This window comes from Balaenoptera physalus, assembly GCF_965194825.1.
Source record: "Balaenoptera physalus genome assembly, chromosome: 16".
Taxonomy (NCBI): Eukaryota; Metazoa; Chordata; class Mammalia; order Artiodactyla; family Balaenopteridae; genus Balaenoptera; species Balaenoptera physalus.
This window is the reverse complement of record NC_138898.1, coordinates 63,828,560-63,846,595: the sequence shown is the minus strand read 5'-3', so window position 1 is coordinate 63,846,595 and position 18,036 is coordinate 63,828,560. Positions and strand designations below refer to the sequence as shown.

Below are 18,036 nucleotides of genomic sequence, written 5' to 3'. Positions count from 1 at the left end.
ATTTGGAACTATATTTTTCTTTCCCTCCTCCCTAACTCACAAGAAAGAGAAAAATCACAGCTAAGGAGTTACATGTTTACTTAGAGTTTAGCAGTATTTTGGCACGTACCAGAGTGTGCATATTGTATCTCTGGTGCCCATATGCCAGATTTTTTTCTAGATAATTGCTTTGTGCTTTATATTAAGAATTTTGAGGGAGTTCCCTGGTGGTCTAGTGGTCAGGATTCAGTGCTTTCACTGCCGTGGCCCAGGTTCAATCCCTGGTTGGGGAACTGAGATCCTACAAGGCATGCGGCGCAGCCGAAAAAAGAAGAAAGAATTTTGACAGTATACAAATCTCAGAGTCAGATTTCTGTGGGAAAAAATGCAAGCAATAGCTATAGTTCATACATTGAAAACAAACATTTCTATAAACTATTGCATTTCTTTGAAGATTTTTTCATTTTGATGAATGCATTTAAAGTGTGTGAAGTGTGTGAAGTCATCATCTAGCGAATGATGATGAATCACCATGTAAATGCTGAGTAATCTTGGAGGGGCTGTTGTTATTCCTTTTTATATAATCCTGTCGTTTTCCTTTTTCTTCCTTGTCCAAAACCATGTAAAGAAGAGTGGGAAAGTAGAAGTTAATAAAAATGGCAGAGTATAGAGTAAAATGAGAATCGTTGCAAGGATGGAAGGTACTACAATACAGGTTTGCCTTTGGGAATGTCACTACTTCCCAGAGTAAAGAAGTGAGAGAATTTTTCCCAGGGAGTAAATAACTTCTTAGCCATGCAGATTAAAAGCCATGTGACTTAATCCAGTGGTATTCAGTTTTGAAGTATTTCATGGTTTATTTGTTAGCAGTTTCTTCTATCAGTATTTTTCTTGACCTGATATTCCATTTTGTCCTATGATCCCTGAGAGATTAGCTCACATGAAAGGCTCCTGGAGAGCAGATGGCCAGTCCTGATGTAAAAATTTCCATGTTGTTCAGTTCCAGCATTTCTGCTCATTATTTCATTGTATCCTTGGGTACCTTACTTTGTAGGACACCAAGCGCTGTTTACTCTAGCCCTCTGAGAGAGAATTTCAGAAGCTCGGCAGTTTATACCCAGAGTCACAAGGTTTCGAGCCCCACCTTTTCCTTTCCGAAGGAGAGAGTGGGACACATTCTTAAAAATAATCATTCTCTGCTCTTGGATTCTTAAAAATAATCATTCACGAAAAAATCTTTGTCTTATGTATCCTTCCCAGATAATTGTCCATTATTAAGATTTACTGGCTAATGGGCTTATTATCTTAGCCTGATCTTCTTCCTGAGTTACATGAATCCTGCTTTTTCATCATTGCCACCTTGGCACAGTCCGGTAGAACTATAAGATGAACCATGGAGGTATTTAAAAATTTCCTGGTGGCTGCGTTAAAATTTAAGAAGAAATAGGTAAAATTAATTTAATAATTTATATTTTATTTAACCCAGTGTACCCAGATTATTAGCATTTCAACATGTAATCAGCATAAAAACTATTGAGATATTTTACTTTTTTTTTTTTTTTGAACTAAGTCTTTTATACTTAACAGCCCCATCTCAATTCAGCTGCTAAATGTTCATTGGAAATACTTGATCTGTATTTAGAGTTTATAAAATTTACAGTTGAAAAAGTGATTTATATACCAAATATTTATATTGTTTCATTTTACTTATTTATTTTTATTGAAATATAGTTGATTTACAATATTATATTAGCTTCAGGTTACATACCCATGTTGTCTTAAACATACTTAAACATTTTCTGATAACTGAGTTGAGTATCACTTTTACATTAACTTAATTAAAATCAAATAAAGTTAAAATTTAGTCCCTCGGTTGCTCATATTTCAAGCGCTCATTAGCCACATATGGTTAGTGGCTATGACACAGGACAGTGCACTCAGGGCCTAGGACTCATTATCCAAGTATCCCGGGGAAAACAGTTATTTCCTAAGATACTGAGTCTCCTTCCTGCAGGCACGTCCTTGAGTTAATGCTTCAGAGTGTCCTCCTGGTAGTCTTGGTAATCTGGTAGTTGCTGAGTGCGAATTGTGTAGCTTTGCTTCTGGCAGGACCCTTTATTATTAACTTTAAAGCACAGTTAAAAATCTATTAGTGGAAAATAATCTGAAATATATATATATATATATATATATATATACACACACACACACACACACACATATGTACATATCTGAATCACTTTGCTGTACACTTGAAACTTATACAATATTGTAAATCAACTATACTTCAATAAAAAGAAAAAACGATTCTCTTTTGCTAACAAAAGAAACGAATTCTTGTTCTTTCTGGCATGTTTGAGAATTTTAATATTTCGCCTCACTGAGGTCTTGCCTCAGAATGTGTTTGCTTTACCTTAATACTGAACTGAAGTTTTAATACTAAAAACTGAATTTAAAGCAATGGTTTTAAGCAAAACAAAGTAGTCTGATATTAAAACATTAGGCAGTGGCCAAAAACAAAAAATCTGAATGCACACCAGAAAGGTCACAAGTGAGCCAGATGATTCTGAATGGAAACCAGATGGAATTTCAGATCTTTCCATTCTCGATGCAGCCTTGGTGGTTGCTACAAGGTAAATGGTGACAGTGGTGTGTGGAAGGTACAAGAAGGTCAGCGGAAGCTCCACCTACGGGGGCATAGGAAGCAGGGGTAGAGCATTCTGTTAGTGGCAGAAAAGAACCCTAGCCTCATAAAAGATAGCAGAGGGTAAACCTACAATACATGCTAAAAGTAGACAAGGTTTAATGGATCAAAGAAAGGCTGTTTGTTACTCAAAGCACACAAACAGCGAATCAGCATGATAGTATTCATTCTGCTCACCCCACGTCTCGTGGGGAGCCTAGTGGTGACTGTGTGTGCAGTGGGTTGCCTTGTAGCTGAGGGACACAGGGCCAAGGACTCAGCACTTTGTGTAGCAGGCGACAGTCTTCATGCTGTGGTCACCTTGACCTACTTAGTGTCTGAGTGACCAGCTACAGAAACTGCTCAGTAACTACTGCCTTCACCCAGATGCTCTTTCAAGATGTTGTTACATCTTGCAGGTGTCTTTCTGACACCTTGCACTGGATGGTTAATAGAGACTACAACTGGCCAGTTACCTGGCTAACAGTTTATTGAAAATTTTTTTTTTTCTTTATTGTGTTGAGGTAGGTTCCCTCTTTGCCCACTTTCTGGAGAGTTTTTATCATAAATGGGTGTTGAATTTTGTCAAAAGCTTTTTCTGCATCTATTGAGATGCTCATATGGTTTTTATTCTTCAGTTTGTTAATATGGTGTATCACATTGATTGATTTGCATATATTGAAGAATCCTTTCATCCCTGGGATAAATCCCATTTGATCATGGTGTATGATCCTTTTAATTTGTTGTTGGATTCTGTTTGCTAGTATTTTGCTGAGGATTTTTACATCTGTATTCATCAGTGATATTGGTCTGTAATTTTCTTTTTTTGTAGTATCTTTGTCTGGTTTTGGTATCAGGGTGATGGTGGCCTCATAGAATGAGTTTGGGAGTGTTCCTTCCTCTGCAATTTTTTTGAAAGAGTTTGAGAAGGATGGGTGTTAGCTCGTCTCTAAATGTTTGATAGAATTCACCTGTGAAGCCATGTGGTCCTGGACTTTTGTTTGTTGGAAGATTTTTAATCACAGTTTCAATTTCATTACTTGTGATTGGTCTGTTCATATTTTCTGTTTGTTCCTGGTTCAGTCTGGGAAGGTTATACCTTTCTAAGAATTTGTCCGTTTCTTCCAGGTTGTCCATTTTATTGGCATAGAGTTGCTTGTAGTAGTCTCTTAGGATGCTTTGTATTTCTGCAGTGTCTGTTGTAACTTCTCCTTTTTCATTTCTAATTTTATTGATTTGAGTCCTCTCCCTCTTGATGAGTCTGGCTAATGGTTTATCTTTTTTTTTTTTTTAATTTATTTTATTTATTTATTTTTGGTTGCGTTGGATTTTCGTCACTGCATGCGGGCTTTCTCTAGTTGCGGCAAGCAGGGGCTACTCTTTGTGACACACAGGCTTCTCATTGCGGTGGCTTCTCGTTGGGGAGCATGGGCTCTAGGCGTGCAGGCTCAGTTGCCCCACGACACGTGGGATCTTCCCAGACCAGGGCTCAAACCCGTGTCCCTTGCGTTGGCAGGCAGATTCTTAACCACTGCACCACCAGGGAAGTCCCGGTTTATCAATTTTGTTTATCTTCTCAAAGAACCAGCTTTTAGTTTTATTGATCTTTGCTATTGTTTTCTTTGTTTCTATTTCATTTATTTCTGCTCTGATCTTTATGATTTCTTTCCTTCTGCTAACTTTGGGTTTTCTTTGTTCTTCTTTCTCTAGTTCCTTTAGGTGCAAGATTAGATTGTTTATTTGAGATTTTTCTTGTTTCTTGAGGTAGGCTTGTGTAGCTATAAACTTCCCTCTTAGAACTGCTTTTGCTGCATCCCATAGGTTTTGGATCGTCGTGTTTTCATTGTCATTTGTCTCTAGGTATTTTTTGATTTCCTCTTTGATTTCTTCAGTGATCTCTTGGTTATTTAGTACCATATTGTTTAGCTTCCATGTGTTTGTGTTTTTTACGTTTTTTTCCCTGTAATTCATTTCTAATCTCATGGCATTGTGGTCAGAAAAGATACTTGATATGATTTCAATTTTCTTAAATTCACTGAGGCTTGATTTGTGACCCAAGATGTGATCTATCCTGGAGAATGTTCCGTGTGCACTTGAGAAGAAAGTGTAATGTGCTGTTTTTGGATGGAATGTCCTATAAATATCAATTAAATCTATCTGGTCTATTGTGTCATTTAAAGCTTGTGTTTCCTTATTAATTTTCTGTTTGGATGATCTGTCCATTGGTGTAAGTGAGGTGTTATTAAAGTCCCCCACTATTATTGTGTTACTGTCGATTTTCTCTTTTATAGCTGTTAGCAGTTGCCTTATGTATTGAGGTGCTCTTATGTTGGGTGCATATATATTTATAATTGTTATATCTTCTTGGATTGATCCCTTGATCATCATGTAGTGTCCTTCCTTGTCTCTTGTAACATTCTTTATTTTAAAGTCTATTTTATCTGATACGAGTATTGCTACTCCAGCTTTCTTTTGATTTCCATTTGCATGGAATATCTTCTTCCATCCCCTCACTTTCAGTCTGTATGTGTCCCTAGGTCTGAAGTGGGTCTCTTGTAGACAGCATATATATGGGTCTTGTTTTTGTAACCATTCAACAAGCCTGTGTCTTGTGGTTGGAGCATTTAATCCATTCACGTTTAAGGTAGTTATCGATATGTATGTTCCTATGACCATTTTCTTAATTGTTTGGGGTTTGTTTTTGTAGGTCCTTTTCTTCTCTTGTGTTTCCCACTTAGAGAGGTTCCTTTAGCATTTGTTGTAGAGCTGTTTTGGTGGTGCTGAACTCTCTTAGCTTTTGCTTGTCTGTAAAGCTTTTGATTTCTCCATCGAATCTGAGTGAGATCCTTGCCGGGTGGAGTAATCTTGGTTGTAGGTTCTTTCCTTTCATCACTTTAAGTATATCATGCCACTCCCTTCTGGCTTGTAGAGTTTCTGCTGAGAAATCAGCTGTTAACCTTATGGGAGTTCCCTTGTATGTTATTTGTCATTTTTCCCTTGTTGCTTTCAATAATTTTTCTTTGTCTTTAATTTTTGCCACTTTGATTACTACGTGTCTCGGCATGTTTCTCCTTGGGTTTATCCTGTATGGGACTCTCTGCGCTTCCTGGACTTGGGTGGCTATTTCCTTTCCCATGTTAGGGAAGTTTTCGACTCTAATCTCTTCAAATATTTTCTCGGGTCCTTTCTCTCTCTCTTCTCCTTCTGGGACCCCTATAATGCGAATGTTTTTGCGTTTAATGTTGTCCCAGAGGTCTCTTAGGCTGTCTTCATTTCTTTTCATTCTTTTTTCTTTATTCTCTTCCACAGCAGTGAATTCCACCATTCTGTCTTCCAGGTCACTTATCTGTTCTTCTGCCTCAGTTATTCTGCTATTGATTCCTTCTAGTGTAGTTTTCATTTCAGTTATTGTATTGGTCATCTCTGTTTGTTTGTTCTTTAATTCTTCTAGGTCTTTGTTAAACAGGTCTTGCATCTACTCGATCTTTGCCTCCATTCTTTTTCCGAGGTCCTGGATCATCTTCACTATCATTATTCTGAATTCTTTTTCTGGAAGGTTGCCTATCTCCACTTCATTAAGTTGTTTTTCTGGAGTTTTATCTTGTTCCTTCATCTGGTACATAGCCCTCTGCCTTTTCATCTTGTCTATCTTTCTGTGAATGTGGTTTTTGTTCCACAGGCTGCAGGATTGTAGTTCTGCTGTCTGCCCTCTGGTGGATAAGGCTATCTAAGAGGCTTGTGCAAGTTTGGAAATTTTATTATTATTATTATTAACTGAATAGGATCATGCCATTGTTGGACCATTGTTGGGGGAGGGGAGAGCATGATTCTGAATTTATTTTTAATTATTAACACAGTCAAAGACCTTAATTAAAATATTAAAGCTTCATTAATTTTAGGACAAAATTACTCATTTTATAAATGACAAAGGCCCCTATTGTATAAAGCCCTGGAGCCCTGCTTAACAGAATGTTCTGGATATGGAGATGAGAAGTGTTATTTTCTTGTGTCATTTTGATACTGTAAACTTCCTCTGCTAATTCATGTACTCCTTGTACACATGGGACTGCAAACTTAAGCTGCTTCGTCCAGCAAGATTTCCACTATATGCAGGAACTTTTAAAATGTGTGATTTTTATAAATTTCTCTGTAAAAAATAAAGTTTTGAAATTGTAACATGTTTGGGTGTGTTAGAATCTGCTCTGTGCAGGCGGCTGTCGATTCTCATTAATGCAGTTAAATAGGTTTTTGAATTACCCCTTTCAACTTTTGAGTCAAGCTGTCACTACTTATTCCTCTGCTCCAATAAATCATGTTGGTGACTTTGGTGGACTATCAAATGAGTTTCCTACTGGCTGCTTTTCCTTCACTCCTCTCTTTATCGATGCCAGTCTACCAAAATTCAGCCCTCTCCTGGAGAGTGGTGTCTTTGCTTCTACCAATTCATATCATCTCTTGGGTCCTGCTTTTTCTTCTGACAGCTTTGGAATCTGAACTTACATGCTATGCCATTTTTTAAAATTTAAATTTTGAACCAATTTTATGCTTGCAGAAAAGTTGGAAGAATAGAACAGGGAGTTTCCTAACGTCCTGCCTTCACTTAGCTTCCCCCATTGTTAACATATTATTTAACCATTTGTTAGGGTGCTTTTGCCAAAACTAAGAAATTAACACTGGTACAGGATTATTAACTAAACTGCAGACGTTATTGAATTTTGCCAGTGTTTTCACTAATGACTGTTTTCTGTTCCAGGATCTGATCTGGGATCTCACATCACATTTAATTAGTCTCCTCCTATAACAATTCCTCACTCCTTGTCTTTCATGATGTTGACACTTTTGAAAAATACGGGTCGTCTATTTTGTTGCTCAACTTGTTCTGGCTTTGGCCATTAGGAGCATCTTGGGTTGGCGCCTGTGTCCTTTGAACATATCCCCCTCCTTTTATGAGCACATCTTTCGTTCTGACTCGACAGGGTGTTTCAGGCTCATCTTATACTTCCCTTGCCCCAGCTCTGGGATCAGCCTCTTCTCCAAGAAGCCCTGGTTTCTTTTTATTGGAGAGTGACATTTAGAAACCCAGATCTGGGTACAAGATATGCTCTTCAGTATCAGGTGTCATTACTTCTAGGCCCTTTTAGCAGACAGAGCTAGGACATATACGTATTTATACCCACACACATGCATGCCTCTATAGTTCTGTATCTATTATCTGTGTCATAAGTCGTAAGGTTATATGAAAGGTCATAAGTTTACACTAATTTCTTCTGATTCCAATCTAACACCGCAGAGTTCATTTTAGCTTTCCCCTCTTCATATGTAACTTTTCTCCTGCCCTGAGAAGCCTGGCTCTCATTGTCTTTAGTTTTACAGTATTCAGTCAAGATACCGTTTGCTGTTCTCTTCTGGTCCCGTTCTTACTCCCCACTCAGCAGCCCTTCACTGAGGCGGGATGCATTTGCAGTACAGCTGGGTGGGTTTGTTAGTGCTTGTGTTCCCCACTGGGTCCCCACACATGCTGGTTGGTTTTTGAGTGTGTGAAGGCTGTGAGCTTTGCCATGGTTCTGATACTCAGAGGAAGGTCAGGCTGCCTCACCCCTGTTCTCCAGTTCCCATTACCCACCCCCCCTTTGCCACCCACCCTATAAATAAGCCATTTCCATCATTTCTGGTTTATTCTTTTTGTTTCTTTAATATTTATTTATTTACTTATTTTTATTTGGCTGTGCCAGGTCTTAGAATTGCGATGCACGGGATCTTTGTTGCGGCACGTGGGATCCAGTTCCCCGACCAGGGATTGAACCCGGGCCCCCTGCATTGGGAGCGTGGAGTCTTAGCCACTGTGCCACCAAGGAAGCCCCATGTCTGATTTACTCTTCTTGTGTTTCTTTGGTTTTGTGCCATTTTAAACTCATCAGGTTTGTGCTAGATTGTCCAGCCGCCGTTAGGGTCACGGGCACTCTCCCCTCATCCTCAACAGCCACTCCTCCTCTGAGAGGAAGACGCCGCCACTGCTGGAAGGTGGGCTGTGTGGTTAAGCTAGAAACTTCGTGTGTTCAGCACCTTCATATTTTAACTACTTAGATATCAGTTGGTAGCATTTAAAGTTTAACTGAGATTTTATTTAACGTTTGCTAATAAAGCAGAAAGGGGATAGGAAAGAATGCACCTTTTCCTACACTGTCTTACCCACCTCCTTTAATACTAGATATTTTAGTCAATTTTTAGTCACACAAATATTACATTAAATATACTCCTTGGGGGGAAAAGAAAGCTTCACACCTAAGGATAAAGTCCCCTTTGATCGCCATCCCCCAACACAAAACAATTTTTATTATCCTTTCAGATTCTGTATACATTTCTAAACATACGTGCCTGTAGGGGAAAACATTTTATGTGTGACGCTTTTTTCCACATAAAAGGTATCCTTTATCTTTCTTCAGCTTGCTTTTTTACTCATGTGTCTTAGAAAATCTATTCATGTGTATAGATAGCCCTGCCCCACTGTTTTTAACAGCTGCAGAGTATTTCTTGGTGACTGTCCTTGCGTGTCTCTTGGTGCACATGTGTAGACACTAAGAAGTGGAGCTGTGGGGCCGCAGGCTGTGTCACTACAGCAGGTTGCTCTCCCAAGCGGCTGCCATTTTACCCTTTCCACCAACTTTGCATCAGAGGACTCGTTCCTCTGCTGGTCATCAATATTTGATATTTCCTGTGTCTCAAATTTTGGGCATTTTGAAGGTGAAAAGTGGCATTTTGTTCTCATTTGCTTTCCTCTGAAATAGTGAGGTTGAGTGTATTTTTAGCCTTTTTACATTTCCTTTTCTGTGATTTGTCCATTTTTAACTGCTTTCTTTTTCTTACTAATTTGTATGAGTTACTATATATGCTAGATTGATTCATTTAACTAATACTTATTAATCAAGAGATCAATATGCATATGCCCAGACACTGCTTTAGGTGCTGGGGTAACAGCAATAAACAAGGTTTCTAATTTCACAGAACTTAAGAGGAAGTTGGACCAAAGAAAATCTAAATAAATCAGTAGGATTATGTACCTGTTAATAAGTGCTATTAAAAAATTAGAGTAATGGTAGAGAGAGGACCTGAATCAGGAGGGAGCCCCAGTTTCCCCTTCCAGACCATCCTCTGAGTGTTTGTCCGGAGGCGGGTGGTCAGGGAGGGCTTCTCAGAGAAGGTGGGGTCAGAGCCGAGATCTGAATGATGAGAAGGAATTGGCCGTGGAAGTGTCCAGACAGAACAGCATGTGCCTGGGCTCCCAGGTGGGGCTAGTGAGTCGGGGGGACATTGACGGACACAGCGAAAGTGCTTGTCAGAGACAGGTGCGCAGGAGTAGACATGAGGTCTGTTTCAGGAGGTTGTTTCTTCGGCTTCTCCTTTTCTATCTAGGATAGGTCCCCAAAAAGAGCTTTGCCCTGGGGAATTTGTGCGTCAGGATTTGATCACTGGGTTTTGTGGTTGTTTTAAGGCATAGGCTTTTTCTTTTTAATAAAGGAAAATTTTCTGTTTCAGATTACCTAGGAACAGTACGATTTGGGGTTATCACAAATAAACATCTTGCGAAACTGGTATCCTTAGTACACTCTGGAAGTGTGTATTTACATAGACATTTCAACACATCACTTGTAAGTATTTTGAAATCACGTTTATATTAGCGCAGTGGTTCTTAACCTTATTTGGATCACAGACGTCTTTGAGAATTGGATAAAATCTATGGATACTCTCTCTAGGAGAGTGCACATGATTTTATATTGCAAACTGAGAGTCCCTACAGTCCCTCTGTAGAGCCCATGCCCCTGGTTTAGAACCCATGCATTAGAGGGCTCTTGGATTTAACATCTAGAAATTCTGTTTATATTCTTAGATTTTGATACAGCCTTGTTAGTTTTCCTTCTTGGGTGAAATTGCAGAGTTACTCTGTTGGAGAAGTGTTACTCTGGGCCCATGTTCTGAGAGGTTAAGCTTCCTTTGGGCAGTGTTCTCTGTTCATTTGTTCCATTTATCAAGAGTAGTAATGTGACATGCTTTTCTCCTTTAGCTGATGAAATGGATTTTGAAGTTCTTGTCAAGTCACAGTGAGAAGTTGTTGGCTTTCCGCCCCAGAGAGCCTCGCTTTCCATTGTTGTCTTTGTTCCCTGATTTTATTTGCTTTCTGGTGGACCAGCCCCAACTCAGCGATTTCTGAGCTTTTGACCTGTATCCTGCTTAGTCCTGTGCTTCTGCTCTGTTTATTGCTACTTCCTCAGTCCCAGCACTGAGTTGATTTTTCTTCAGTATTTTCTCTCTCTGACTTCATTGATGGTGTCAGTGACTTACAGGTCGAGTGAAGACCAGATCTCCTGTACCCAGTGTGTGCCCAGCCCTTTAATCCCACGCTCCCCTCGGCTCAGCGTGCAGGCCTTATGCTGTTAGACCCTCCCGGGCGGCGCCCTCAGTACCAGTCACCCTGGCTTCTGCATATCTCTATATCCCAGATGGCTTTACTTCTCGCAGTTTATATTCCCAAAGTCAAATGTATTTACGTGTGTTCCAGATAGAAATGTTGATTATGATGATTATGTTTTTTCAGACTCCCACCATCCCACTTTGGGAATCACCGCTGTGATGGTTTCTCCCACCACCCACCCCACTCTCCTTGTTTCTCTGTCTAAGCTTCTTTTGACTTCATCTGCCTTTGCTATCATTTTCCTTCATCCTTCCTTTATAGCATGCTATACAACCAACATATATCATGTTTATGTATAGTAAAGGGTACTGAGGAAGAAATTTTAAATAGACGGAGAAAAGAAGGTAGGACTGAGAATGATACTGAAAAAGATATTGGGCTTACTGCATCAATTCCATAGTTTTTAAGGTTGGTTGGTTGGTGTAGCAGCAGAATTCCTTTTAGCAAATGAAATATTACTGGGATACCAGTGTTTTAAAAAAATAAAACCAGTGGACATCTTTATTGTAAGCCAATTTAAACCTCTATTTTGGGGAGTGTAAAATATCTCATTTTGTGGAACTCTCCAAAGCATTCTGTGGGGAGTTTTGTTTGAAACCCAGTGATTTATATCACTGGAATTTCAAAAATAATTTTGTGTTGACGTACTCTTGATTATTATAGGAAAACAAAGCAAAAAATCTAGGTGTATCTCTCCTTCATTCTGTACACATAAAATGTGATCCGTGGCCTTGTGCAAGTTCTAGGTCACTCATGGATTCATGCAAATATTTGTTGAGTTCCCGCTCTGTGCCAGGTGTTCTAGTCACTGAGGGTGCATGTGAGCAAGGCAGATCCAAACTTCTGCCCTAACAGAGGGTCCCCAGGGACCAAGTTAAACATGATTTTGCCAAGGTAAAAATTATCCTTGACTCCACCATTTCTGTTCTCTTAGAGCTCCCCTTGCGCAGGGTGGTAGAGGTCATTGTTGCCAGCAGCAGGCAGGGAGACTTATTTGTTGATAGATGAGTCTGTCTAAAGGGAAGAAGATGAACCACATGATATGGAAGTCACCTCTTACAGCTGCTTTTGCTTTTCCGAGCTGCTGGTGAGGAAGCGCTCTGTCTGGAGAAGTAGAGCCAGGGTTTAGCTGCACAGGCAGGGACAGGTCGTGTCACTGCTCTGAGCCTCATTTTCCTCACCTGTGAAGTGTGGGGTTGAGGACGGGACTGATGTGCTTTGATCCTGTCCTGCCTTTTATCCTCTGTGCGTTTGTCCTTCCCAGGTCTTTCCCAGGGAGGTCATCAACTACACAGCTGAGAACATCTATAAGTGGGCCTTAGAAAACCGAGAGACGCTCCTTCGATGGCTGCGGCCACACGGCGGCAAGAGTCTCCTGCTGAACAATGAACTGAAGAAGGGACCAGCACTTTTTGTATTTATACCTTTTAATCCCTTAGCCGAAAGTCATCCTTTAATAGATGAGGTAAGAGTCATAATGGTGAAAGGTGTCTCATAAGGAGTCGGAGAAACTCATTAACTTAGCCTTTTCTCATTCTGCGATCAGAGTAGTTTCCCCTAGTCGCCGAGCGGCCGCCAGGAGCAGCTGCTATGTTTCTGTGGCGTTACTCCTTTCTCCTGTAAGTGGGCAGGAGAGCCCGTGCCTTGGGTAGGACTCACCACAGCCTCTCTGGCCACATTACTGACAGCTGCTCAGGTCGGGGTGATTCGGAGGGGACAGGGAAGGCAAACTGTGCCTCTCTGGAAAAGGACCAGATGGCCCTCTTCCTGCGGTGACGGATGCCTGGGAGAGGGGCAGAGGGGATGGACAACACAGGCAGGGTTTAGTGTGGCCTTTGGGATGCTGTTGTCGCGGGGGTTCGATCAGACTGTTGGCCCTGGCCACCCTCAGCCCAGCAGCCAGCCGCGGTGGTGGTGACCTTGGGATCCCACGATTTTCTAAACCTTGCATGTCTCACAGAGCAGTTTTCGGAGACAACCGCCATCAGGAGTCAACCCTCCCTGCTGCCTTTTCTGCTTCATCTGGTGCATTCACTGTCTCTGGGTGTGAGTTTATTTTATACATGGGATCGTTTGGAGGCACTTACAGAGAGCAATAACAATCAGCCGAGAGCGCCTGGGATTGCTAAATTGGATTTACTGGGGGTTTTATTTTTTCCTTCCCTCAAGGATCCCTTAATTGGCCAAAACCAATTTCAGACAGCCAGTGAATCCCTGGCCAGGCGGCCTGGATGCTGCGTCTCCCGAGCCCTCCACGTGAGCCTGACGGCCTGCTCTCCGAGGGAGCCGGGAGGCCAGGCCAGACGCCTCACGGGGCTGCTCTGGAGCCTCTTTGTGGAAGTTATTACCCCTGCTGGGCGCCTTCTGAGTGAATGCCGCTACCATGGCTTAGAGGAGGAAAGAGGAGAAGATGAAATAGCTTTGTTTATTCTCTGATTAGGGAGGACTTGAAGTAATAAGACTTAATTTCTTTAGAAAATCTTCACTACACAGTTATTTTATGAACTAAGACACTCTTTCTTTACTAAGACACTCTAGTATTAAGAGCCCTTAAAGCTCTTTGTAGGAAAGGTGGGGTTTTCAACCAAGGTATTAGCCATGGTTGTGGATTTTTACTTTAACTTTTAAAGTTTCCTCCTGGAGAGTTCTGTCTTGTCTGGCTTGGGCATGTCGGGGTTCTGGGTTGGGTGGTATTTTGTGACTGGAGCCCAGTTCCTCTGGGGGGGTTGTGCTTGGATTTAGACACCTGGTGGGAGACACTCTCTTTCCAACTCTTTGTTTCTGGGTGAGTGTCTCGCCTATCTCCCCGTACTCCTCTGTCTTTGTTTATCAAGGTTTTGCCCACAGCTCCTTTCCTCCGGGCTCTTAGTGTCCCCGTGAGGTGAAGAGAGTCCCTTAGTCACAGCCTGTGGTTAAACCAGGTGGCATCTTAGCAGTGTTATGGATTACTCAGCCAAGTGCAGTACGTTTCCCTGTTCATTTCAGGCCCCTTTAGAAAACGTTTATGGAGCACTGTGCCAGGGAGCCACGGTGGAGAAAGATGGAGAAGGCGGAGCCTTGGTCTCATGGTCTCGGAGGCCTGTCTGGTAGGGGAGCAAGAACCTGCTTGTAATTCAAGGCAGAGCGTGCTCGGCCCCAGGAGGAACTGGAGGAGAGTGGGTGCTGTCCCGGGAAGCTGGGGGCTGGGCAGGAGGGAGGCAGGACGGGGCTGTGGGAGGGGTGAGTGTTTGAGACAGGCCTTCAGGGGTGGCCAGGATTGTGATGGGCTGAGAGAAACTTAAGGGAAGGAATAGCCTGAGCAAAGGCACCGGGGGTGGGCAGGGGGCGACGGGTTTAGATATTAGGAAATAGGACAGGTTGTATGGTTTCCATAAAGGACTGATTGAAGAAGACCCAGAAAAAAAACGTTGTAGGAGAGGCTTTTGGGTGCTTCTTGGAGGACTCCAGGATCAGTCATAGCCATCCAGGTCTGATAATGGAGCGCTGTCAGCAGAGCTGTGTTACCATTATTAAAGTTGTCCTAGCAGCCGTGTTCCAGAAAAGTGAGAAGTAGGAAGATGCTGAACTTGGACGGTGGTGTTGGGGATGGGAAGTGGGGCATGTGACCATGGAAAGAGTTGACACAGTGACTAGAAGTAAGGAAGTCATCCTCGGGGTTGGGCGGGGTGGGAGGGCTGAACACCTCCCTTACATGAGGGTGAGTTCTAAACTCAAAGGCTCCTTGACCCCAAAAGAATTTAAGCCTTAAGCCTTATTTTTCTATTATGCTTTTAGGCCCAACTTTGGGCAGGCAATGGAGGAGGCCTGCCTTGTCGAGAAGAGAGTGGTCATTGTAGAGTCGGGGTGGGGGGGTCAGGCAGTAAGGGACGGCCACGTGGGGACCGTCCTGTGAGGCCCAGGCCGGGACCAGGCAGCTGCTCTTCCGCACGTGTGCCCCACCCCGCCCCCCGGCAGAGCACGGCCTGCACCGCGCGCGGCATCAGGCCCCTGACCCCAGCGTCTCCAGAGAGTCCCGGAGAGGTCATGAGACATCTCAGTGTGCTTATCAAAAGAAATTCTTAGTGCAGCCAGAAGAGACTCTGTGTGGGTTCTTAGCTTGTTTTTTAAAATTATTTTTATTATTAATTAATTAATTAATTTTATTTTTGGCTGTGTTGGGTCTTCATTACTGCACGGGGGCCTTCTCAAGTTGCGGTGCGCAGGCTTCTCATTGCGGTGGCTTCTCTTGTTGCGGAGCACGGGCTCTAGGCGTGCAGGCTTCAACAGTTGCGGCGCGCGGGCTCTAGAGCGCAGGCTCGGTAGTTGTGGCGCACAGGCTTAGCTGCTCCGCGGCATGTGGGATCTTCCCGGACCAGGGCTCAAACCCGTGTCCCCTGCATTGGTGGGCGGATTCTTAACCACTGCGCCACCAGGGAAGTCCCGGGTTCTTAGCTTTCACAGCGCTGCTCTGAGGCGTCCACTGCGTATGAGTCTGGGGGACAAAGGCATCTTGTCCAGACTTACAGATTTCTCCAATTAACGAAAATGGAAGGAAGCATTTATAGTGCAAACATTTAAAGTTTTTTGCCAAATTTTCCTTATTAGTTGACATGAAATTAAATATGACATCAAGTGATTCACATACGGGATGTAACTGGAGTGCCTTTTCAAAACTGCCTGTTATGAAAAAGGAACATAACAGTAAAAACTGGTTCAGTTTAGAGGAGAAAACTAAGAACTCCTCACTTTTCAGGGGCATTACTGTATAAAATATTTTCTTCACTTAAGAATATCCTTTACACGGCTGCTTTGTTTGTGAGAGACATTAAGAATGAAAGAGATGAGGAAGGAAGACCTCATAAGGAGTTTTGCTGTCCTCAGTGTACTCCTACTTGGACTTTTCATAAAAACCCACGGTAAATACAGTCGCCCCCTGGTATCCACAGTGGGGTTGGTTCCAGGCCCCCTGCAGATAGCAAAATCCAACATGCTCAAGTTCCATATGTAAAACGGCATAGTATTTGTATATAACCTATGCACATCTTCCCGTATATTTTAAATCGTCTCTAAGATTACTTATGATACCTGATGTAATATAAATGGTATGTAAATAGTTGCCTATGTGCAGCAAATTCAAGCTTTCTTTTCTGGCATTTTTCCCCGTGAATATTTTCGATCCATGGTTGTTTGAATTGCAGATACAGAACCCGAGGATATGGAGGGCTGACTGTACTTGAATTTTTGTGGGTTTTGGCGGGGGGGACTGGGGGTGGTAATCTATTATGTCTTTGAATATAAAGTAGTACTAGGATGGGGCAAGAGGGCAGCTGGGCTATTTATGAATCATACGGGCTTGACCTTTTTAGCGTAATGTGCTGTCAGAGCCTTATCCTTTAAAAAGGGCTGAGATGTTTTTGTGTGGGGGAAAAAACCAAAACACTGGTTTATCATCTAAAGTAACCTTTTTTATGCCCAAGAACTATTCAAACAATCTGTTTTTCTGTACAAACGCATATGTCTTAAATTAACTCTGTCTATAAGTATCATATGTTATAAAATTTGGGTTTTCTTTTAAATTGGAAAAGCACTTATTAAATGGTTTTCACACACACACACACGAACACACACACTTTAATGAAACAAAATCCTGAGTGACTTGACACCTTTTAACTAACCTTGGTGGGATTTAAGTTAGCACACAGTTCTGTTTTAGGGAGTATAAATGCCTTTGGATTATAATGACTTGCTCATCTTTTTCATTGACCTGGGGTGGCTGTTGAGTGGTGAAATGTACTCAGTTCGGAAATGGAAGAGTCTTGGAATGAAATGTGAAATGTGAATCTAAATGGCTAACACTGATCTGAGGGTAAAGCGGTTCATCTCCCCGAGAAGCGGGAGCATGTACGATATCCTGAGATGCCCTTCGTTCACCAGCTGTTTATCGACCATTTGTTATGTTCCGGGCTCTGAGCTAGGCTGCGGGGATAGCAGGATAAATCAAACATGGTCCCTGCCCGTGAGGATCCATAAGCCTGTGGGGAAGAGGGACGTCTTGACAGACAGTTGGGAGGCTGTCTGGGAAGGGCTTCTGGAACTAACCCTGAAGATGTAGACTCTTCCTGGGGGAGGGGGGGTGTTAGCTTTGTTGGAGCAGCCATCCTGGTGCAGGGTCTTGGGGAGTGTTGAGGTTTGTCAGATGGAGGAGGCCCCGGCCAGGCCTCTGAAGGCAAGGCATCGTGGAAGGGCCTGGCTGGTCTAAAGGTGGTGGGGTGACACCGGAAAGGCAGACGCAGGTCAGATTATGTTAGGGTTACCCTCCAGGTAATAGGGAGCCGTCGAATGTCATTTAGCAGAGGAGTCTCCTGCTTAGGGTTGTATTTTTAAAAATAAGTGGTGGCAGTGTGGAGGCTCAGTTAAGGTAGGGGAGAGAAAAAGGGGGCGCTCTGTGACCCGTGAGGGCCTGAGTTGAGGCAGTGACTGTGAGGATGCAAAGGGAGGCTGCTTCGTGATGCTGAAGTCATAGCTGGCTGCATTGGAGGCTTGGGTGGTGCAGAGGAGAAATTGAGGGTCAGCTGATTTTTCCAGTTTGGTGATGCCATTTTCCAGAAAAGGTGGTACAGGAGGAGGAAGGCGAGATGGATGAGTATGGTTTGGAAGAGGCTGAATTCGTAGCCTCCTGTGAGGCATGAATTTTTTTTTTTTTTTTTTTAAACAATCTTTTTTTTTTTTTTTTTTTTAATTTTATTTATTTATTTATATTTATTTATGGCTGTGTTCGGTCTTCGTTTCTGTGCGAGGGCTTTCTCCAGTTGTGGCAAGTGGGGGCCACTCTTCATCGCGGTGCGCGGGCCTCTCACTATCGCGGCCTCTCTTGTTGCGGAGCACATGCTCCAGACGCGCAGGCTCAGTAATTGTGGCTCACGGGCCC

At 42.5% G+C, this 18,036-nt stretch overlaps 1 protein-coding gene across 6 annotated transcripts in view; it reads left to right on the top strand.

The window, feature by feature from the left end:
- TXNDC11 (thioredoxin domain containing 11) overlaps positions 1-18,036 on the top strand; it is a 64,806-nt gene that overhangs the window by 33,828 nt on the left and 12,942 nt on the right. For 5 of the 6 annotated variants that reach the window (XM_082429639.1, XM_082429640.1, XM_082429638.1 and 2 more), the window contains 2 exons: positions 10,196-10,308; positions 12,394-12,594. In XM_082429639.1, coding sequence (XP_082285765.1) covers positions 10,196-10,308; positions 12,394-12,594 — 314 coding nt within the window. Of the gene's footprint in view, positions 1-10,195; positions 10,309-12,393; positions 12,595-18,036 lie in introns of those variants that run through there. The other variant, XM_082429643.1, reaches the window with a different exon arrangement.